At 53.1% G+C, this 24,147-nt stretch overlaps 1 protein-coding gene across 1 annotated transcript in view; it reads right to left on the bottom strand.

Annotated features, from left to right (window-relative positions):
- PLEKHA6 (pleckstrin homology domain containing A6) overlaps nt 1-22,006 on the bottom strand; it is a 39,554-nt gene extending 17,548 nt beyond the window's left edge. The window contains exons 1-7 of the mRNA XM_065885807.1: nt 21,905-22,006; nt 16,213-16,317; nt 15,469-15,541; nt 12,863-12,963; nt 9,004-9,146; nt 7,008-7,490; nt 5,330-5,846 (exon numbers count right to left, since the gene is read on the bottom strand). Coding sequence (XP_065741879.1) covers nt 5,330-5,846; nt 7,008-7,490; nt 9,004-9,146; nt 12,863-12,963; nt 15,469-15,541; nt 16,213-16,317; nt 21,905-22,006 — 1,524 coding nt within the window. The remainder of the gene's footprint in view (nt 1-5,329; nt 5,847-7,007; nt 7,491-9,003; nt 9,147-12,862; nt 12,964-15,468; nt 15,542-16,212; nt 16,318-21,904) is intronic.
- Between the last annotated feature and the right edge of the window lie 2,141 nt (nt 22,007-24,147).

The following is a 24,147-nucleotide window of genomic DNA, read 5'->3' as shown; positions in this document are numbered from 1 at the left end:
CGCCCGCCTGTGCTTGCTCTCCAGGAAACAGGAAAGGACAGCTCCTCCTGAGGCCTCCAGCACCTTCTGCCTGGCCTTGCCCATCACTCACCCCTCGTGAACTCCATCTCAGGACCCGCACTGAAGTTGCCCTTGAGGAAAGCCCACAGAAGGGACCTGGGAGGCCACTGTGCCCTCGCTTGTGGCTCTGAAGAGGCCCCAGGCCAGTGACACCTCCCCAGGGGGCCCGAGTGTGGTGGGTCTCATCCCATTGGGCCGGCTCTCATTTCTCACACTGGTTTGGTCAAAGACCACACAGGCAGTTGGAAAGTCCGATCTCCCAAAATCTGAACTGAATGAAACAACGTTAAAGAAAATGTGACCGGCTCTTTGGATGGGCCATCACATTGGGAAGGCACAGGTCTCTCTTCCCAAACCCTGCCCACCTCTGCTCTAGAGTAGTAAGGATTGCTAAACACGGTTTCCAGAGCTGGGCTGGTAGCATCCATGCCAATCTGGGATGGCGCCAGGGAGCAAACAAGGAGGCCAAAGCAAGTAAGCCACGTTAAAGGGACACCAGAGACTGGAACACTGCTCTCCCAACACGTTATCCTTATGCTTCGAGGATCATCAGGAACATGGAGGGGGAAAGACTATTTGCCAGATGAAAACGAAAGACAGAGAGGAAGGGTGAGGGAGAGGGACAGGGAGGGACGGAGGACGGACGGACGAGCCAACCAAATCAACCAGGAATGCCATCATTTCCCCCACTGATTCCAGTGTGATAGCGTCAAATGTAAACATATTAGGGAGTGTCCTTGGCTATGTCCCTTTAACTCAATGGATCTCCAGGAGAAGGCAGCAGAAGACAGAGGGGAGTTGTGCAGGAAAAGCTTCTTGGGGAGTGGCAGTGAGTAAGGGAAGGGACGGAGCCACCTTAGGGCAGATCTTCTCAGGTCACAGTTCAGGGAACCCCCACGTTTTTTGCCCTTGTCTTCCCAATCTTTGTTGGACCCACACATAGTTCCCTCTTGCCCCGTTTAGGCGGCAGCCCCAAAGCAGCCTTGCTTCTGCACGCTGTACAAGACAGGGTGAGGGGCACCCCTCCACCCCCATTCACAGGCTCTAGAGCATTTTAAAAGGCTTTCCTAGGATCTGATTTTGCTACTTCTTTAGCCCAGTTGGGAAATTTTTCTATGATATAAAGTGTGATTTAAAAGGCTTTTAAAAGAGCAATTATAATACGAGGTTGAGTCTTTGCAAAATGGTTAAAAGTCAACAGTATATCAACCACATTTTCTGTGAGGATCTGAACTCAAGTCAGTGCTTATCTTCTTAGAGCCTGTGCACGCGCATGTGCGCGCGCGCGCGTGTGTGTGTGTGTGTGAATGAGATTGTGTTTGTCGTGTATGGGGTGTGCCAGTGTGGTGTATGTGTGATTGTATGTGGTATGTGTATGTTTATGTTGGCTGCCTGTGTGTCATACCTGTGTGTCCTGTGTGTGGTGTTTATGTGTCTAGGACAAGGCAGATCTACCAACACATCAGGCTTTGAGAGGGCGAGGGAGGCCCAGGCTCTTCTTGGTCACCCACAGATCTCATTCCTTCCCCAACCAGTAGATCTAAAACAAGAGAGGAAGCAGGGGTCTTCTCACCCTGGCCTGCCCCCACACATGCTATGGCTTTCAGGATCATTCAGCTCACGTGGGCCTTGCCTCTAGGAGGATTCCTGTGTGCCACCTCCTGTCTCTCCGAAACGTTAGAGAAATTTCGTGAGAAAGCACCTAACCCAGTACCTTATACACAGCACTGGGGTCAAGGGTGGTCAATTAATATTTTTGAGTTTTGGAAGAAAAAGAACAATAAAATAACCATAGTAGCAATCACTAGCCCTCATCAATGCCTGCCAAAGTGCTCTCATAGACATTCTCGCTCGACTCTCCCCATGACCTGTGAGGTAGAACGGGCAGGCCCTACAATGCCCGTCTCATGATTGAGAAAACAAAGACCCAGAGAGACCAAGGTTTAAAAAAAAAAAATCCCTGTAAATGGCACAGCTGGAACTAGAGTGCAGTGTCTGACGATGTTCTGGACTCTTCTTATCATACAAGCCTGCCTTTTAAGAGTATTATCGTTTCTCTAGGAAAGAGGTCCTCGGAAAGGTTATTTCTGAAGCCCCCCGCCCCTCTGTGAGGGAAGAAGCCCCCAGGAAGGGGCCCTGCCGTCTGCACTGAATGCTTGGAAAGCCAGCAGTGTGGATGGGCTGCGGGGAGGAAGGCCTGCCGGGAGTCACCCCACAGGGACAAGAACGCTTACGGTGTCAACACCACGTGCTCCTTCTGGGACTAAAATGCAATGTTCTCGAGGGCCAGGAGCCGTGACTGCTGACTAAAATGCATATACCATGCTTCCCAGTGCCCAAGGGCTCCCATGAGGAGGACCTCACTGAGACACGGAGACCCTGTGAGATGACGGTCACGTGGCTTGAGACCACCAGCATTTGCAGCCCCGTCCTCTGATATCAAGTTCATGGCTCTCTCTACGAGGTTAAGAGCACAAGACCATCTGATGAGGTTCAACCCCAGCTTCTTCACGTGTCAGAGGTCTCCTCAGCTGTAAACCGAGTCAAAAGCTCAGAGTCATATCCAAGCTCTGCTGTTCACTGGCTGTGTGTCCTTGGCATGTTATTTGATCTCTCTGGGCTTTAGTTTCATCACATCCCCTACGAAACGGGGATAATAACAATACCTACCTTGCAGAGTTGTTAGAAAGGTTAGGATCTGTGAAATGCTTAGAATGGTGCAGGGCATGGAGGAAGCACCCGATTACGGTAAGTGCTACCACTATTATTATTATTATTACTAACGTTATTATTTCCACCACCCCAGGCCGCCTCCACCTGGATCTGGTACACGTCCAGGTCCCCCATGATTTGTAGCACAGATCATGTGCTCATATAAACTGCCCAGCATATTGACCCCTGGCCTGTCTAAACCCAGTATCACAGCCTCCTTAGTCTCAAAGGGCAAGGAAGCCAAAGGTGAGAGCCCAGGCAGCCGATCGCTTTCATCACATGGGGACACTCATTGCCTCTTCAGGGTGCTCATCTGTAACACTGGATTGAGGACACTCCCTCTGCCTACAGCACTGAGTTCTCAGGAAAACATGAGCCGTGCATACAAAAGAACTTTGCAGAGGAACTAACACATATACCGAATTACCATCATTTAAAAAATCAGTGGAGGGCAGGTCTGTGGTCCTTCGCTTACAAAATGTGGAGTTTAACCACAACCTGTGGAATAGGATAGGCTAAGTTCCCAGATTCAGGCTGAACTAAATCCTTAGCCTCTGAGGCCCCAGCACAGAGCTCCTCCCTGTCTCTGCAACTCTATCCAGCAAAAATGCAAATTCCAGCCTGCCCCCTGGGGGCAGGTCCATCTGGGTCAAACAAATAGGCGGTGACATTAATTATTCATGTGGTAATTTACAATTCTCCTTTCCCCAGGAAACTCCCGGCTGCCCTAAAGGGCTTTGCAGAGAAGGGGTGTGAAGGCGCAAACCAAAATATAAGCCACTTTGTTGTGTCCCGGTTTTTGCCAACAAAGGCGGTCAAATGGATGGGGGATGAGAAGGTGGGGAGGAGCAGGGAGACGTGAAGGGAGGGCAGGGGGATGGTAAGGGGCACCAGCTCTGCCTACCTGCTGATCCAAATACTCTAGGTTTCTTTGCAATTGAAGGTCTAAAAGTTCATCCTACCCGGAGCCCGAGGCCCAACGGCAACACAAACAAACAGGAACAGGACAAAAGAAAACAATAAAAAGGAAGCAAAGCAGTTAAGAGTTAGCTGGGTAGCGACAAACAGAGGCCTCTCTGGCCTTGAGGAGTCTAGGGAAGGGAGGGGGGAAGGGTGCGGGCAGCCACAGAGGTTGTCTGCTGGACAAGCCCAGCGAGAGAAGGGACACACTCCGAGGCTCCTGGGTCGGCCTGGCCCTGCCCTGGGAGAGGGAAGCACCACTGAAGCCATCTAGTCAGCACTTCCTGGAGCTTTTTCTGAGTTTTCTGGAAAATCCACTGTTTACGGATGGGTGCATTTGCTGTGTGTCTTGGCTATAGAGTTTGGACACCGGCAGAGAAAACTCAGAGAGAGGGGTCAGTGACAGGCCGTCGGAGACGAGGATTCTGCCTGTTGGTTCCAGTGGTTTTCCCCAGCTCCCCAGGCGGAGCATCGGCATCGAGTTCTCCAGGTGGAGACAAAAATCCTCAGGAGAACAAATTTCCGGAAGAGACACAAGTAGAAAGGGGAGAGAAAGTAGGAGGCGACACAGTATGGAAAATCTTTTCTTCCTCAATCCGACTTCTAGTCTCTTTCCCCCAAAGTGACATTCCAGGCAAGGACAAGCTTGAAGCATGTACGCTTAGGGGTAAGAAGACTAGAAGATCATGCCTGTTTTGGGAGCTCTAGCTTAACTTTTCTTCCCAGCCCATAGCCTAAGCCCCCTGTCCAGGCCCCTCTGCATGCTGGAGAGGAGTTGTTCTGAGACCGAGAGAATGGGGGACATTTCACGCTTCCAGATCTTGTCCCTGCTCCTCTGCCCTGTGTCACAGAGGAGGAGGGGTAACTGACACCACTCTCCATATTGGTGTTAGAGTCCAGGCCGGAGGGAGGAGGTATCCAGAGGCTGCTAAAGACCAGACGGGCCAGGCACTGGGCACAGAGCATCCCCGAGTCTGCCCTAGTTTGGCCCCGCCCTGGGAGGAGAGGTCCTGAGGGGAAGTGGAGTGGGAGGAGAGGACGTACCATCTTATCGTGGACCGTGGGGGATGGTGGGTAGTTGTAGGGGAACAGTCCTGCAGGGACTGGCCGCCTGTCTCCCAGGTAATCATACTGGAAGAGAAAGGGGATTGGAGAGGTGAGGGGGTCCGGCTGGGATATGGACTTCCCCACCAACTGAAGTTCAAGGTTAGGGATGTTTGTAACCTGTCCCAGAGCAGATTTCAAACTAAAATGGACAGCCTTTAACCACTGCAATATCCTTGCGGTGATCTGTCCAGGTCCTCAAGATTTGAAAAGATAGAACCCTCTCTGTCCTCTTATACAGAATTAGGGCTCCTGGTACCGTCTGGGGATGGGCACAGAGAGCAGTGTTTCTACTCAGGGGCAAGGCAGCTCTCCTATGGACAGAACCGCAGGGCCAGTGGCTTCCCCTGGGCAGCATCCCTGGTCCTGCTGACACAGCCCAGTGACCCCATGTCCCCAGATGCCCTTGCATTCCCACCTCTTCTCAGCAGATCGTCTTAGGCTTCCGGGGGATCTCAGGGGCTGAGGAAGGAGGGGAAGGCTGGTGGCTCACCTTGGGGGAGCTGACGGATCGCCTCATCACATAGGCAGCAGGGTCAGCATAGATGTCCTCACTGCGAGGTGGCAGCCGCTCGAAACGGGCACTGGGTGAGCGGATGGGGGAGAAAATGCGGGCGCGGCTGTAGGACCCCTGGCTTGGCGAGCGGGGCACAGAGTGGGAACGGGGCTGCAAGGACAGGCGTCGCAGGGAGCCGGAGGCGGCATCCAGTTCATCATAATAGACAGGCTGCCGGGAGGGGCTGGGGATCCAGGTGGTGCCATCCTGCCGCCCGTAGCCGGCAGGCTCCTTCCACTCACGCAGCTGGAAGGCGGGGCCGCCTCCATTCCGGAAGGAGTGCCGCTTGTCCTCCAGGGCCCAGGGTGGGCTGATCCGATCGTAGGCCGGCATGGAACAGATGCTATCCGGCCGCACCCCTGGCGGGTAGTACTGGTAATCATCAGGGTACTGGGAGGAGTAGGGGCTGTAATACTCAGGGACCCTACGGGACACAGGGTAGAACCTAGAGGGACTGAGACAGAGAGGACTTTGTAAGGAAGCCAGACAAAATGGGCACGCCCCCAGCCACCTTCCCGTGCCCCAGCCCCTCCTCCTTGTCCTCCAGCCCAGAGTGGGGTCTGACGAGGTGAATGGTGCCCTAGTCTGACCTTGCGAGCATACGGGGGCGCCCACTGCCCAGGCACGGAGGCTTGTTTCCAGAAGTGCAAGGAAAGACCTGTCCTCAAAGCTCTCCCCCTCAACCAGTTCCCTGAGGCCAGAAATTTCACCATTCAGAGCTTCCATCTTTGTCTCTTTGTCTCCCTGGGGAGAAACTTTAAGCCTTATTAGCCATCTCTATCTCAGCATGAACCAATTTATCAGATTCTTTCCAGAGAGGCTGAGAGCAGAGAGAACACTAGAGTGTACCAGGCACCTGGAGGGGGACAACGGAGGAGGGACAAAGGGATGCCTTCGCTGATTTTATGATCCTGTCAAGGAGCCAACCAGTCCGTTCCTGGGACTGAACCCTAGTGAGGCGCTCTCCCCAGGGCAGGGCAGTGAGCTGCCCTCCCAGACCCCCAGGGAAGGAGCGGCAGCCCCCCTTGCCCTGATGAACACAATCAGGTCCAATAAATGTCTTCAAATATTTGAGAGCCAGTCACTGGGTAAAGAAGTAAATTGGTCTCTTGGGAAGAACTAGGGCCAATGAGTGGCAACGGTTTTCTTTTTAAAAAACTGCTTATAAATAATGGCTTGCAAACAGTTAGAGCTTCAAAGACGCAGTGAGTTGCCTTGGCAGTTCGTAAGTCTCACATTGGTAGAAACACTGGATGCTGTACAAGGGTGGGAAGCACGGACGGATGTCTGGCTGGAACAGTTTTAAAGGCCCCTCGCTGTGACTGCCTGCATGCTTCAGGCCGCCCAACGTCCTGTGAGAGGCACTGGGTGCTCTGTCCCTTCCTCTGAAGTAGGCAGAGACAGCAAGAATCAGGGGCAGGGGGCAAACTCTACAGAGGGAACCATGGGGTTAGTAAGCATCTGGGCAAGCAGGGAATCCTGGGGTTTTCTTGGTTTCCCAATTCAGCCTGGCTTCCAGAAGGTTTCCAACAGAGGGTGCCTCCATGACACTCCCCCAGCCCCAGCCCCCAGCCGGAACGCCATCCCCACTCCACCCCACCCCACCAGGCCTCACCTCCGAAGATCTTCAGGAGGGGGCACCCCCCGGCGCAGGTTCACCCACTGCTGAAGCTGGTTCATGGAGCTCTTGCGCTGGGCGATTTTGTCGGGGTTGGCACGTGGGGGGAAGCTCCGCCGGTGCCCCCCACTTTCTGAGTCCTGAGGTGGGAAAGCTGTGCTCCCCGGCCGGCTTGGGGAGCTATACTGCCAGCCATTGGGCTGGGTGGGCCGCTCCCCACCTCCTGGGACCCTTGGGCCCTCAGGGTAAGGGCTGCCCGGGTCTGAGGCTGGTTCTGGTCCAGCGTGGACACCATTGGCTTTCACCAGAGGCTCGCTCTTGACGTCAGGCCTCTCAGGCCTCCTCTCCACCTTCTCGCAGCCTCGGCCATCACCCTCTCCTCGAGTCTTGGCCTCTGGTTCAGGCTTGGGAAGGCTGTTTTGGGGGGGTTGGTGGTGGTGTTTGCTGGGTGGGATGTTCTCAGAGTCTGGCTTCTCGTGGCTGTGGGATGCCAAGGGAGATGTTGTAAGGGACTCCAGCCCAGCGTGGAGTTCAGGTGGGGGGAAACTGGGAAGGAGAAAAGGAGTGGAGAAGGATGGACAGGAAGGCAGTGATGGAAACAGGGTTCAATGAATTCCAATTCTGTTTCCTAAATCCTACCATTTTATATACTTGCTCCAGCCTGGGCAATTATAAAGCGTAATCCAAGCTTGCCTGTGCATATGTGCTCACCTTGCCCTGCTGGTCCTCCTCACATGTCACCCTCCGCTCCCTTCTGCTGAAACTTCTTGAGTCCAGCCTCCTAGCTATGGCCGAGACTAACCTCACCCAGACTAGGTGTCTCCTGTAGTCTGTTCCTGGTCCAGCCCCCGTCACTTGGTGTGCACTACACACTACACATAATCGGAACCATCCTTGACGTCTCAGCTACAGAGGTTTGTGACAGGTCAGCCCTGTCTCCTTTAGAAAGTTACTTAACTTCCACGAGTCTTGGGCTCCTCGTTGGCAGGGTGGGTAGGACTGTGTGAGATCAAACGTGGCAGGCGCACCAGGGGCTGAAGCTGTTGCCTCAAACTTCACAGGCATAGAGAGAAGCTAGTTCCCCTCTCCCAAACAAGCATCTTCTAGAACTTTCTATGAGAGTATAAGCTCCATGAGGTAGGAGCTTGTCAGACTTTTCCTACCTTGTTTTCCTAGCACCCTATACACATTTCCATTTACAGTAAATATTTATGAAAAGAATGGGTGAAGTTCTGGAATTCCACCCCTTGGTCAAAGCAGAGATGGAATCTCATGACAATGTTTTCGCTACACCTTCCCCAATTCAACAGAGTTCAAGCATCCTTGTTGAGACACTGCTTGGTAAACGTTTTCAACACAGGTGCGCGGACTTGGAGTCTATACTGCAAAACTTCCTTCTGCTGGATCCCTGCTAACATCTAACTTAAGACTCAATGCCCAGTTCAAGTAGAGACAGGGGCCGAGACTGCGGGTGACGACGGGGCGAGGTGACAGGAGCAGTCACGTGCTGAGTGCTTGCTGCGTGTCAAGCGTTTTACCCATCCTACTGGGTCCTCACAGCAACCCTAGGAGGTAGGATTATAATTACTGTCTCTGAGGGTCAGGGGTTAAGTAACTTACACTTAGGTCACACAGTGGGCAAGTGTTCAAGTTGGGATTCAAACCTGAGTCCCACAAAGGCTGTATGCATAACGAAACGAGTGAATGACCCTGGTCTTTGGCTCCTGGCCAGGCCCGCATGGAACCTGGCTTCTCTCTTGGCCTCCACCAGCTCAGAGAGAAGAGGAGGACCTGCCCAGGGGAAAAGAGACTACAGGCTCCGAATTCACTTAGCCAGCCTCCCCGCTGGGAGGCCAGGAGTCGGTTCACGTGTTCTCAGAGGTTCAAGTCCACGTGCTGGGCTCAGCAAGGGCACAGAGATGGGCACCTCTTCACTCCTCCTCTCTCTCTCTAACAGCAGTCCTCATGCCTATGCCCGGTCCCCGGCACTCACTTGTGACGTGCAGCTTGGGGCGCTGACTTCTGGGCTGGGGGGATCTGTACTCGGGCAGCCTCCCCCATGGCCTGGATCCAGGCCTCCTGCTCCTCGGGGCTCTCGGCACTGAAGAAGTAGGTGCGGACCCCGGCGTGCTCAGCCTGTGGGGAGAGGCAGTGCGTGGAACTGTCCCCAGCCTCGTCCACCCAGCACACAGTCACCTGTGGGGAGAAGACACCCACGCCCACAGGACAGGTGGTCAGGCAGGTCGTTCCCCTGACCTGCAGCTCTTCGCCCCATACAGAGCTCAGGGCAATGTGAGGAGGTCCCCAGCTGTCCCAAGGGCCCCAGCTGGCACCCACGTATCTGCCTCGACTAGCTCTCTGGACACCACTAGGCAGCCCAGCAGGCAGGTAAGCTGACCTGCCCCACCTGAGGGACAATTACCTCGCCCGCTCTCCCATCAAATTCCATGTCTGCTTTGAAGGGCAGTTACCCCGTGCCCGGGAGAGATGCCCCCCTACCCCAACCACATGCCAGTCTCGGCCCCAGCTCAGCCTCTGAGAAGCTGGCACTCTCTTCCACGCAGCGGGACAGCGCGGGCACACGGGGGGCATGCACAGACGGTCAGAGCACGCTACCTAGTTGGCGGCTGCAAGCAGGCGCAGCAGGCGGTAACCCAGAAGCGAGCTCCTGTCCAGAGGAGGGGTCCTCACGCGGCCAGAAGGAGGAGAAGCAGAGAACAGGTCAACCGAACACCAGAAGGAGAGGCAGGAGACGTGACAGGAAGGTTGAGGAACAGAGGGAAGTGGGGAGCTATTCAGACTAGCCCCTTCTACTCAGTGTCACCACTGGGACCACGGCACCCAGCAAGGCTCAGGTCAGCCCACCAGGAGTGGGGGTGGACAGCGTGCACCCGGCAAACCTGGGCTGCTCGAGGAGAGAAGGCAGGGCAGCCCAGCGCTGACCCTAGCTCTGTTCCCGACCAGCCCTGCGACTGCAAACAACTCGAGATTTTGCTCTGGCCTTAACTGACGCACCTGTTTGATGGGGAGGGTCCAAGAGGAAAAGACGCTCCAGTGCTAGATTCTTTCTGGGGTCTCAGAACACTTCCTAGGTGAGAGCAATCTCCCAGGAAAAGCAGCTAGCCTTGTTCATGCCATTCAACATGAGAGATCCAAAAGTGTTTAAGAGTCTCAGATGTGAACTTCACTTTGGCCTATGACCCCTTGGGTGCTAAATCCTGGGTCTCTGGGGGTTGGAAGGAGAGAAGACAGGGCTCCTCTGACCAAGCCCCAGGGTTCTCCTAAGCAACAGTGTCAAATCCACACCCTTCGAGTGCTTTCCCAGCCGGACCTTCACTTTTCCTCAGCACCTTCCCCACATGATGTCTTTCCACAGGAGCCATTACCCAGTGAGGGGGCATCCTACTTCTCTAAGGACAGAGATGGGCCTCCTCCCCCTGGATCCGGCCAGTCCCCACCCTCCAGCAGGGCTGCCCAGCAGGTAGGCAGAGACAGGGAGGCGCTGACGAAAAGCCAGTGAAGTTGTAAAGAGGGATCTGGGGGTCGAAACTGCACAGGGAAATGGAGAGCAGGGGCCCAGGCAAGCCCTCTGGGGTGGAGCACACAGGGTTATTGTAGAGGAGAGAGACACACAGGTGGGACGAGTGGGTGTGTCCTGGGCTGGTAGGGGTGGCAGCAAATAATTACTTTGCTAAGCATCCAGCGAGCGTCCTGTGTGTGCAGAGCTCTGCTCCGGGCACCAGTCACAGGGAAAGCAAAGACATGCTCTTAGCACTTGAAGAGCTCACGGTCAAGCTGGAGGACAAAACATACCCATGGGGAAACAAGGAGAGAGCAAAGGCACGGGAACAACAGCTTGTGACAGGAGAAGGCAGAGGGCCTGGGAAAAGACAGGGTGATTGATGGGGAGCCAGGAGGGGGCACCAGCCTGGAAGCATGAAAGGGGACCAGAGAATTGAGGGAGGTGCCCCCATGGATGAGCCCACAGAGCCCCCACGGGGCTGTGCAGGGACAGAGGAAGGCCATTCAGCAGCAGGCTGGGTGGGAACAGTGCCGGCTCATTACTGGCCATCTGAGGGTTTCGCTTGGTGGCCGCAGCGGGACAAGCCTCCCATCTGTCTCATCTCCCCTCCCTTCCCTGGGGAAAGGCCACTGAATAGCCACAATCCCAACCTTTTGTGGGCCACTGAGCACAGCCCTCCGAGTTGGGTTTTAAAGAGGCAGCGCAATCCTCAGGGGAAAGGGAAGGAGGAGAGGGGCCGATGGGCACAGAGATCTGGGGCTTATGGAGGGGTGTGTCAGTCAGCGGGACGCTGTTGTAACGGGGCTGCCGGCAGAGCTCCCGAGCTGGAGTGTGTGTGTGTGCACGCGCACGCACCGCAGGTCTGGAGGGGAAGGGTAAGCCAGGCTGTCTGACTGTGTGGGGGTGTGTGCGTGTCTGTGCAGAGCAGGCCTGTTTGTTGTTGGCTAAACAGCCTGTTCCTATTTCCCAGGAAAAGCAGCTAGCCTTGTTCATGCCATTCAACATGAGAGATCCAAAAGTGTTTAAGAGTCTCAGCTAAAATCCAGCTCCCTGGAGCCAGTGTTTTATTGAATATTCATTGTGCAGACAGGACCCTTGGAGGCTGGAAACTAATTATGTGCCTAAGAAGTCCCTCTTTGTTCCCCGGAGCAGCATCTATGTGTCTGCCCACCTCTCTGTGGCCAGGTGACCAGAGCTGAAGGACAGAAAGGGCAGAGTCTCTGGGGCCCCAGGAACTCAGATGCTGCCCTCGAGTAACCTGTGGGGTTTTCAGGGTCTTGGACGGCAATTCTCAACTCGGGGAGAGAGGGCTTTGTACTAAGAAGATGCATGGTTGATATCATAATTTTATATTTGGAAAATGAAAAAGATCCTATGATCTTTGCATCACAAAATACAAAAAGGGCATGGAATTTTCATTGTTTTTAATGGGCCGTGAATTTTTAAATGTGGAAAAACACTGGCCTAGGATGAGACAGCTGCAGTCCCGTCTTTGATGGGTAGATCCCCCAGGGGTTCCGAGCAGTGGCGCTGAGCAAGCAGGTGAGGTCCATCTCCCTGGGCCCTTATTCCCTCAAACTGTGTCTCTGTGAGGTTTGTAGCTTTCAATTATAATGAAACTCAATTCCTAACTTTCTGCAAAGATTTTTTTTTTTTTTTAAATTAGAGCACGTCGTTTATGGAAACTAAAAAACACAGGCCTACAAAACCCATTTTACAAGGTGGCAAAAATACTAGGGTGCTGGCCCATGACAAGGGCTGGAGAGGGGGCAGGGTGCAGGCAGCAGGGCTGAAGGGCAAAGGGATAAAAAGGAAAGTGAGGACAAATGACAAATTGAGGGCCCTTACATGGGCCGGTGGGAACGTGCCGTACACTGAGTAGTAGCAAACAACTTACATCTGAGACCCTTTGAGTAAGTTTGACTGGGGGTCTACTTCCCTGGGCCCAAAGTGGGGAGGAAGACTTTCCAGAATGGATCTTAGAAACCCACCCGGCCACAGTTCCTGCCTCTGCTGTGAGGGATTTCCTAGGTGCCAGGCCACCGGGCAGAGGGTCCATGGCCTCAGCACATAACTAATTCTCCCCCAGGAAAGACTGTGGTACCACTGAAGCTCATCTCTACAGGCCCACCCTGGGGAGAGAAGAGGAAGGGGTCCCGGCACAGCCTCACAACAGCCCGCACTGAGCCCAGGGACCGCTGCCTGCTCCCCCCAGTACTACCACTTGGGGTTCCTGAGGAGGTGGCTCTTGATCCTGTTTCATTCTTACATGCTCTAGAAGAGCCGGCCTCCCGCCCCTACCTGACCTGGGAGAGGAAGGCCAACTGACCTTAAAGGTATGCTTTCGGCTGATGTTGTCTGAGGGCTGCACCGCAGCCACCCGGAAGCTCAGGAGGGGGATGCTGCCTAGGACGCTCTCCTCCTTCTCATCTGTCAAAGGAAACAGAGGCACAAGTGAGATGTATGTGTGCCGGGGGGGGAGGGGAGGGGAGCGTATCAGCCCTATTAGGATAAATACCAGCAAATACCTGTTACTCATCTCCTATTTGTCAGGCACTCGGGGCCACCACACAACCACACAGGGCGTGCTCTGCACAGCGAGAGGCACACTCCCTGGAGCTGGGGAGCGTGGCAGCCCTACAGGCACTGTTCTAGACTTGGGGACTGTAGAGATGAATGCGAGAGTGGTCGTGCCCACCCTTGGGGCGCTCACATTCCCGTATGGAAGCAAACAAGCACAGAAGAGCCAACATTTTGGAGCGCTTGCTATATGTCAGGCACTGTTCTAAGTTAAAGGCTTAATGGATTTAACCTGCCCAACAATCCTATGAATGGGCACTCATGATCTCCATTTTATAGGTAAGGAGGTTGAGACACAGAACGATTAAATAAGTTGTCCAAGGTTACTTAAGTAGAAAGTGGTGGATTAGTCTTTAACCCAAGAAGTCTGACTTTCGAGCTATAGCATTCTTAACCTCCCGCCCATCCACAGCGCCTCTCCAAACAAGGTGATCCCAACGGTGACACACGGAACAGGATATAATGGGATGGGGCGCGGTAGAGGGGACGCTCGCATCTTCGGCTCGGGCTCTTCCGGGCAATTGTCTCTAAGGTTCTAGGCACCTGGCAGCTTGCTTTGTCTTCTCCTGACTAGACCCCTCCCCTTTACAGTCCCCATGTCTGGACAGAAGACATGGCCCCCCGCCCTCTGATCCCCAGAAGCAGGGAGAGCAATCAGGCTGCTGCATAATTCATCCCGGATCTCCAAAGGAGCCTGAAGGATTAGCTAGTCAGGCCCCCAGCTATCAGCAGGAGACCGGAAGGGTAGGGGTGCTGTGTGGGAACCATGAGGTTGGGGCTAACGATGAGGCCATGGCAAGACCCTCCCCACTTCCCTGGGATAGCTCTTTATTCCTGGGTCTAGAGACCCTGTAAAACCCTCAGCTAGGGTTCAGAAGAAAGCTCACAGGGGTTACAGACTCCACGAGCTCCCCTTCTCCCCTTACTCGTCACTTGTACAAGGTCCAGTTTCCTGGACAGACCTTGGCATGGTACCCAGAGGATGGACTAAGCTAAAGGGACAGGAGGGCTGGGAGCCCAGAGCTTCTTCAGGAAGGCAGAGGCCATGATCCCCAGGAGGAGGTGGGCCCCCCTGCCTGGCTGAGCCCAGGCCAGTGTCTAGGGGTCTCCTGAGAGCACCTCTCAGTGCATAGTGACCCTCCATCTCCATGCCCCTTGAGTTCAGAGCTTCTTAATGTTCTCCCCTCACACCAGGCCCAGAGTGTCTTCCCTGCAGAGACCCTGGCTTTCCCTCCAGCTTCTGTTATACTCTGGCTCCTGTGCGGCCCTACATCCAGGGGCCCAGCCTGAGCAGATTCTTCTCCCTCAATCTTGGGGTTTCCTCTATGACTAGACCCTGGACGTGCATCCCCTTCCTGATCTCTCTCCTAGGGATTCAGGTGCCTCAGGGCACAGGGACAGCAGTGTTCTAAGGGCGGGGGTGGCGGGGGAGGGGTGGGGTGGGTGGGTGTTCACTAGGTACAACCGTTGCCAAAGTTAATGATTCAGTGAATTGCTCCCAGGAGACCTGGAGAAATCAGAGCTCTGCCATTCCCAGGGCACGGAGGAAAAGGAAACAGCCACTCTTGCTGCTAGATCATTTTATCCTCTCCTCAGCGCCCAGGCCTCGTTGCACAGCATCAGTGTGACAGAACCGTCACTGTCATCAACCCTCACTAGTTCCTCCCTGCCCTCCTTGACATATTGTTGCTGTACACACTTTAAAAATAACTTCCTAGAGGCTGCACCAAAGTTATGAGTTTTGCCCTCCTTTCTGTGGGGGAGGAAAGGGAGTGAGTGTTGGGGTAGGCAAAGAGGGCAGAAGCTGGGGGATAATCATTTACTCCACATTCATTGAGCACCTACTATGTGCCAGGCGCTGTCTTCCGTGCTGTGGATACAGCAGTGGACAAAACTGACCCAAAACTCCTGCCTACACAGATCGGATCATACATTCTAGTGGGATGGGGGAAGCTCAAGCTCAACATACAAGGTCCAATTAGCAGGTCACCTGCTAGTGATGACCAGGGACCCTTGTCTTCTTCCTCCTTTTCTTTTCCCACCCACGCCCTCCCCCGGACTTCACCCTCTGTCATCTGACTGTCTTGTTCATCCACCACACCACTCACCAGGGCCTAGAACTCTGCCTGAAATCTAGTAGGCACTCAGTAAATATTGCCGAATGTGAAATGAGTGAGTGAATGCGAGCTTTGTCTTTATCCCCTGTCACGTGCCACTGGTGCCGGAGACCACAGGGGGGATATGTGCCCCCCCACCCCCAACATCCATCAGAAACCGAGCCCTGTGACAGGGCAGAATGAGAAAGAGGGGGCCCTGGCTTCCCACAGCCCCTGCCAGTGCCAGGCGCAAGCTCACCTTTGTAGTAGAAGAGGCAGCGATCCACCAGGACGAACCAGCGCTTATTCCACTGCTTAACCCCGGAGCTGGCCTGCAGGAGAAGTGGGGAATAGACAGGATAGTCTGTGACCTGGGCCTGGGGAGGTGGGTGCGTGCAGTGGAAAGAGTGCTGCACTCATTATAAGGACATCCTGCCTCTGTTTGCAGCTCTGCGACTAACAAGTGGCAGTAACCCCCAAGAGCCCACAGAGGCAGGGAATGACATTACATTATTGCCTATGACCTTCCACTTCTGTCATTCTGGGCCTCAGTGTCTCCCCCAGGGAAGATAAACGGTGCAGCGATGAGCCAGAAAGAGTGAGCAGAAGGTCCGGCAGGGATAATGGCCAGGTCAACGAGGAGAACTGGACCCCTAGACTTAGAGGAGACATCCCCCTCCCTTCGTAGCAAGAGGGCCCTGCTGACTGAGCCACTGGGTTGCTCTGATAGGGCTGATGACAGCATATTTCAAAGTCATTGCATCTGCCCATCAGGAGACCTGGCTGAATTCCCAAATATAACACTAATTTCTCTGTGAGATTTTGGGAAGATACTCAACCTCTCTGAGCCTTTATTGAATTAGGAGATTTCGCAGAGATATACCAAAATGGAACCTGGAGGGATATAGCAAAATATACATGGGCTGTTATAACTACAGAGGAATTACAGCGCTATGAGGAGAAAGCAGGGATGCGGTGGGCAGAATGGAATAGGAGGCCTCACCTGCTTGAAAAGCCAGCCTGCCTTGGTGACAGGAGCACTGGGGTTCCGCTTCATGGAGTGCGAGCGCTTGCCGAAAGCGATGGCCTTGCGGGGCGTCCGGGTGGCCTAGGGATGCAGAGAGCAGCCAGCTTAACTCTTCCTCTCCTCCTTTCTGCTCCACACGCAAGAGGAGCTGCCCTTGGTGGGAGCTATCCCTCTCCAGGGCCCTGGGGGCCCTCATGTTAAGAGGCCCAGGTGAGAAGCTTGGATCTCTTACTAACTCAAGGGCACGGCCTTTCAATTCTTTGCTCTTTTTCTTATCTCTAAAATGGGGTTCAAAATTATCGGCCTACCTGTCTCACAGTGATGTGTGTTTTTTGCTTTTTCTTAAGGAGAAAATAAGACTTTTCATTTCACTCCTGGCCTATCCTTCTCTACTGGCCTTACTCCTTACCTCTTTCATAATGCTTTCTCAGACCCATTCAACTTCAAGTAAATTCCCTATGTCATCATCTTCTCCAAGCCCAATTCATTCTTTTTTTTTTTTCTTTTTTATAAATGTATTTATCGTATTTATTTATTTTTGGTTGTGTTGGGTCTTCGTTGCGGTGTGTGGGCTTCTCAGTGCAGTGGCTTCTCCTGTTGTGGAGCACAGGCTCTAGGCATGCGTCAGTTGTGGCATGTGGGCTCAGCAGTTGTGGCTCACGGGCTCTAGAGCGCAGGCTCAGGAGTTGTGGCGCAGGGACTTAGGTGCTCCGCAGCACGTGGGATCTTCCCGGACCAGGGCTCGAATCCGTGTCCCCTGCATTTGGCAGGCGGATTCTTAACCACTGTGCCACCAGGGAAGCCCCCTATTCATTCTTGAATGTCCAACACACCACAGAGCAGGGAGGATGTATGGGTGTTCTCCTAGCTCCTTATTGCTACTGGGACTTCCCCACATTCTGTTCTGGCAACAATCTCTCTTTCTCGAAGTATCAGTGATCTTTCACTGTTTAGCCCTTCTCACCACTATCAGCTTCTAGCTTCTTTTTTCAGAGTCTAAGGATTTTTTTTTTTTTTTTTTTGTGGTACGCAGGCCTCTCACTGTTGTGGCCTCTCCCGTTGCAGAGCACAGGCTCCGGATGTGCAGGCTTAGTGGCCATGGCTCACGGGCCAAGCCACCCCGCGGCATGTGGGATCTTCCCGGCCCGGGGCACGAACCCGCGTCCTCTGCATTGGCAGGAGGACTCTCTACCACTGCGCCACCAGGGAAGCCCGAGTCTAAGGATTTTGATATCAGTCATCCTCTCCATTCTAAATCTTGCCATCACTGTGGACAATTTCATTGCTCCACAGTGAGAGGGAGGATGACCCATCCAGTGGCCTAACTTTAAACTACCTTGATGTCCTCAAGTCCAAAATCCTCCACTTCCAGCCCAGCCACTCACTCCCATGGCAACACCTTGGACCTGGCCAGCTCCCAAGCCCCTGTCAGTTCTCATATCCCTGTCTTCTGAGCACAGCATCCCATCCTCCGGGCTGTCTCACTCCATCCCTCAACGACACCAGCTTTTCTACTCCATTGAGATCCCCAACTCCTCAATACTTGCCTTTTTTTCCTGGATCCATGAGCTACCTCCTGGTGTTAGTTGTTTCCCTACAAATACGCCCCCTGGTGGAATAGATCAACCACACTCTCCAACACCAACACCCTATCCAGTGCCTTTCCGCTCGATCTTCTCTGAAACTCTAAACCCCTGATTAATCAAATTATCCACCCTCCCTGCACTCAGCCAGACGATAGTGCTGCTGGAGAACAATCACACCACAGCACAGATGAGGCCACCGCGACCCCTCAGTCCCCGGTGCTCCCCTGCACACCCTCGCCTCTCTCCCGAGCCCAGCGACCTGCCCGCCGCTGCCTTCCCCCGCAGTGGCTTGGATCCGCCCCCACGGAGAAAATTGAGGTTGTCAGACACACGCTTCCTCAATTTCACACCCTTTTACCCAGAAAATTACTGCCCTTACCACTCTCCTTGTCTCTTTCCCTTCAATGTCAGAAGAAGAGGCGTTTTCCTCCTTTCCAAGGCTATCGGGCCCAGCCTGCTGTCTCCTCTGAGACTTGCTTCATTGATAACCTCTCAAATCTGTCTTCATTTTTTCCTCCTCCACTGGCTGCTTCTCCTAAGCAAACATGCTCAGCTCTCTTCATCTTAAAGCATCCCTCTGTCTGTCTGTCTCTCTCTCACTGTCTGTCTCTGTCTCTCTCAGTCTTTCCCTCTCCTCCTTCTCACTGTCCCTCACGCACCCACACACACCTGACAGCCCCGTCCACCCTCCACCAGCTGTCCCCGTCAGGTAACACCTTCCCTCCCTTCCCTCTCTTTCTCCTCAGAGATAGGCTGCTGGGAAGAGTCCTGACTTCCTCTCCTCCCTTTACTCCTAAACCTCCTCCACTCCTTTCAGAAATGGTCCCTGCGATGTCAACTCAGGCCACTCAGTCCCTGACATTCTTAAGCACCGATAATGTGAACCTTTCCCGGAACTCTTCTTTTGGTTTCTGGGGCACTATTCCTTACTCTTCAATATTTACATCTGTGGCCAGTCCTTCTCAATCTCCACCTCCACTCTAAGTGTTGACAGACCTCAAACTTACGCTTTTAGTCTCATCATACATTGTGCCTGTGTAATGTCATCCATACCCATTGCCTCAGCTGCCAGCAATATGCCGAAAACTCCCTAATCTATATCTAGATTCATTTGCTAGAATGAATCTAGATATAGATTCATTTGTCCCAGTCCATTTGCTCACTAGTTGTCCAACTAGGATTAAATAAGCGCAGAACCAAACTCATCCTCTTTCTAACCAACTGGTTCTTCCGTAGTTCTCATCTCAGTGACTGGGCCACAATCTACCCAGTGGCCCAAACCAGAACTCTGAACAAGCTCACGCCGTCCCCTCCTCCCTCCATTCCTCCACACCATCATTTACGCAGGGCTGACAAGTCTGTCTTCTTAATGGATCTCAAGCCTGTCCTTTCTTCTCCAATGCCGCTGTTGGTGCCTCACGGGTTGTCATCTCTTCTGCTTAGAATTTCTCACTACCTCTCGTCACTTAGGAGAGAATTCCAGTCCTCAGCACAGCACACAAGGACAGGTCTACGAGATCTGGCTGGGCCACCACCCACTTTCTGCCACTCCACCAGAAAGGCACCACCGCTGGTCATGCCAAACTCCGAGTGGTTCTCTCCCATCTCCCTAGGGCTTTGCTCACCATGGGAGGCGGGGGAACCCCACTCCCCTTGTCCACTACCACATCCCAACTCATCCTTCACGGCCTAGTGCAGGCAACCCTAGTCCCCGAAACCCCCCTGTTCTCCCAGAGTAGTTGTTGCTCCCTCTTCTCAGAAACTTCCCATAGTCTAGAATCTGTCGCACTGCAGCAGAACTGTGGACTTTCTGTCTTCCGTACGAGACTGGGAGCTCTTTGTAGGGAGAAATTTTGTTTTGTTCCTCTCTTTATCACCAGAGCCTAGCAAGGTGTCCAGCTGTCAACAAGCACTTAGTAAATACTTGTAGAAGGAAGGAAAGAAGAAACTGGGGTTTATCATAAAGTACCTCCCGAACTGGAAAATGAAATTATTTTCTGTACTTTACTTGTAAAAACCCACATATAATGGCAGAGATCAGCCATCTGAAGAAGTCATCCACCACCCTCAGAATATGTAAATCCTAAAATCTTTCCCTTTTCTCTCAGTCCGTCATCTGTCATAGTTTCACCTGCTCTCTGCAGCCTAAAAGCTGCTCCCTGCCACTTCAGCCATTCCCCTGCCAACCCCTCAGTAATACTCTAGCCTCCTTATCTTTCTGCCACAGCTTCCCAGCAACCCTCAACCTTAGGTCAATGCAACCATCTGCCAGGCCATAGCATTGCTGGAGAAAAACCACACACACCTGTGGATCAGAGCACACAGATTCAGTCTATGACCTCAGATGACCCTTCAGTATTATTAGGCAATATTCCAAATGTTCCTTGTTGACCACTGACCCTTGGGCTTATTCTGAAGCCCCCCACCCCCCAATGCCTCTCTATCAACCCCACTCTTCCCAGCAGAAAACCCTACCTCCTACTTCCCTGCAAAAGTTGAAAACAACAGGTGGGAGCGTCTTGAACTTCCCAGCCCCACCGCCACGTTTCATGTACCTATCTTACACAGCCTCAGGAAGAGGGCCCCTCCCCTATCCAGGCTGACAGCACCTTTGCACCTGACTCCTGTCTCTACACAAACATGACTCATTGGCGATGCCCTTTCTCCTGAAACTACCTACTGGGTCATTCCCCTCCTGCCCTTAACACCTTGAAACAAAACAAAATGAACAAAGAAAAAACCTCCCTGCATCTTGCATATCTCCTAGCTGCTACCCTCCACCCCTCATTTCCCTTCACGGTCAAGTTTCTTAAAAAAAATTTTTTTTGAAATATTTCAAACATTTCAGAAAAGTAGGGACTAAATCACCACTGCATGTTGCTTTCTTTCCCTAATAAAACATGACAAATAAAGCTGAAACTCCCTTTGAACCCCCTCCCCAATCTCATGACCTTTTCTTCCTTCCTAGAGGTGACCACTGACCACAAATTAGTATGCCTGTCCATGGTTATATGCTTGTACTGCAAGCTTATCTATAAAAACACTGAATAACTTTTCATGTTTGTACATTTTCCATAAATGATACCATGTTTTTCATATCCTACAACTTGCTTTTTCCTCAGCATTATGTTGTTAAGGTTCATCCTTGTTATACAGCTCGCTCCAGTCCATTTTTAATTTTTGGAGAGTCCTCCATTGTATGACTACACTCCCATTTACTATCTGGTTTCTTTCTTTCTTTCTTTTTTTTTTTTACGCGCAGGCTCAGCGGCCATGGCTCTCGGGCCCAGCCGCTCCGCGGCATGTGGGATCCTCCCAGACCGGGGCACGAACCCGTGTCTCCTGCATCGGCAAGCGGACTCTCAACCACTGCACCACCAGGAAAGCCCTATCTAGTTTCATAGAAGAGCAGTTTTCTACTCTTCAGTGTCTTGTATCCGCCCTCCCATCTCCTCTTAAGCCCTCTCCAGCTTGTCTTTGTCTTCTGCGCTCCTCACACCACTGAACTGCTCTTATCAGGGTCTCCAATTACCACGATGTTGCTAAACGCCATGGATACTTTTAGCCCTTATCTTACTGGACCTCTCTGCAACATTCTTCTCTGATTACTTCCTCCTGATGGTCTCTTCCTTCCTCCTCCTTTCTGAGCACCCAATTGTCATTCTTCATGAGTTATTCTTCTTTCGCTGTCCCCCTAGATCAGTGGTTCTCAGTGAGGGTGGGGCAATTTTGTCCCACAGGGGGCATTTGACAATGTCTGGAGACATTTTTGGTTGTCACAGGGCGGGGGCTACTGGCATCTAGTGGGTAGAGGCCAGGGCTGCTGCTCCACATGCTACAGAGAAAGAATGGTCCCACACTACAAAGAATTATCCAGCCCCCAATGCTAATAGTGCTACGGCTGAGGACCCCTGGTCTAGATGTTGGTCTTCTGTATGGTTCTGGTCTGAGCCCTCTTTCCTCCCCACTCTCCACTTCCTGCATCACGTCACCTGCTCTTTGGAACCTGCAGAAAAAAGTAAGCAGCCTGATACGTTTCCTAGGATTCCTCCCCAGCAGCTTGCGTGGGGGACCGGACTTACCCGGACACTGGGCCGCTCTGGAGGGACCTCGGACACCATGTTGTGGTTGGATAGGTCACTGTTGGCGGTAGTTGGGCGTTTCCCACCTGTTTTATTGGACATGTCCAAGGTCGATCTGATTTCAAGTTGACCAAAAAAGAAGTGGCTAGTGAGACCAAGAGACAATGGGTGCCACCCATCCCTTTTCCCAACCCCGCCATTCACTGTTCCAGCATTCAGCACAAATTAGGTCCCCTCAGTGGTCCCAAGGGGTCCTCTCAGCGGCTCCCGCTGCTTTTCCGAGATTATATGCCAGTAACCCTGGACAGTCTCCTCTTTTTTTCCTGCAAATTTATCTTAAAAACCTAGATCCTAGGACTCTGGAACTCGGACTATGAGAGTCATTTAATAATCTTTTTTTCCTTTCATTTACCGAGCCAACATCAGAGGAATTAGCATTTGGCTCTCGTGGTCATAGCAGATTCCCTCACTGCTCTCCTCAGAGGCCCCTGGTGATTGATATGCCAGCCTCAGACATGTCTCACTCCTTTAGCTCAGCCCGTGGGATGCACTAACCTGGGACCTGCAAGATTCCAGAAAAAGTGGTTGAGGGTATCAAGCCAGATGGGTCTCAGGAGTTTCCAGTCCTCAGAACTGAGGTGAGCGACCCGAAACCTCTCCTGCTCTCCTTTCTGACCCCCACACCCTTCCTCTTCCTAGCCACACAGAGGCAGCGGGATGATGGTGGTTAAGGACGGAAAGGCCAAACAGCAAGTAAGGGGTAAACGTACATTTTCAAGTCAAACTTTTTGTTTTCCTCTGGGACCTGGCCGGTCAGTGGGTGTAGAAATGTGTTCCGTCTTTCATTATGGCTGTGGAGGCAAAAGAGAGAGAGAAGCTGTGGTCAAGACGAAGAAGGCAGAGACACAGGCTAAAGGGTGGACAGGCCCTAGGCAGTAACAGGGATGGCGACCACACAGGAGATCGTTGCTCTGTCCTCCAGTGGGACCGTAAGCCGCAAGACAGAGGGCTGGGCTGTAGAAGGTCATTTGGGGAGGGGAGGGGAGGGGAGGCGACGGGAGGGGGCGGAAGATGTCTTTCTGACAGTGTTAATTACTGACTAGAGATCCCCAGGCTGGAAAGAAACCCCACTTAACCCTTTCAGTGGCCATCCTGGGCATGTATGTGGGGGGCGGGGAGGGGCTCCAATAGTCAAGACTTAGTGTTTGGCTGGTTCCCTCCCAGGGACAACTCCTGCCAGGGTTCCACATAAAAACCGCTCACTCATTATTTGCTAAAAGAATTCTCTTGCAACCTTGGACTCCTTCCTCTCCTGCTCTATCTCTTTCTTCAAATGAAATGAGACATCCAGAAATTCCATCCTTGAGCTTGGGCTGGGCTCCACTCACACCCCAAGTCCAGGGCCTCCCCGTCTAGGGGCTACCTGACTAGCCGACACCTCAGGAGCTGTCCAGCATTGAGGTGAGTGCTGGCTCTCAGTCCGATCTAATTAAGGGATGCTGTGGCCGGGGAGGGTAGTGCGGACAGCCTGCCAGGAAGCAGGGGTGAACATGGGCCAGGGCCGGGGTCTGTGCAGAGGCAGGTGGGAGGCTCCCTTGGGAGCTGTGGCCCTTCTGGCTGGCTGGCTTCCACGCTAGCTCCCGGTGGCTCTGCAGGGAGGTAAGGGAGGAAGGGCAGCGGACAGAGCTTAGGGAGGGGCTGGTGCAGAGGGTCTAAGCCATAAATGGCTGCAGTTTGAGACGGATTCTGAAAGCAGAGGGCCACCTGGCAAGAAAGCTGTGGGAGATTCAAGCGTGCAGCCAGCGGGGGGCTGGAACAATTTTAAGGTCCTCTTCACCTACCCCTCTCGGGAGATACTGTGCGAGCCCAGGGCATGCTCAGTCCAGCCCCGGAAGCTGGTGCCCGCACAGAGCCCACCAAGGCTGCACGGCGGCTTGGGGGTCTTAATACCAGGCCACCACGCACCCCCACAGCAAAGGGCCAGCGCTCTGCTTGGCAAGTGGCAGGTTAGCTAGCACCAGGGGAAAACAGTGTGGTCCCTTCAGCTGCACGAGCAAAGTAAAACAACCTTTTGGAGAGCACCCTTCCATCGCCAAGGATGCTTCCCAGCCCTTAAGACGTCTGCTGAAGCTAAAGATCATATCGGAGGGTATTTTTTCAGCTTCCAGACCAGTCATGTTCAGATCGAATCCAAAGACATGTGGGAGACAGAAGCCCAGTGGGCAGTGGCCACAGCCTCTGTG

This window comes from Phocoena phocoena, chromosome 1 (assembly GCF_963924675.1).
Source record: "Phocoena phocoena chromosome 1, mPhoPho1.1, whole genome shotgun sequence".
NCBI lineage: Eukaryota > Metazoa > Chordata > Mammalia > Artiodactyla > Phocoenidae > Phocoena > Phocoena phocoena.
Note: the sequence above shows the minus strand (reverse complement) of the source record. Positions and strands in the feature narration are given on the sequence as shown.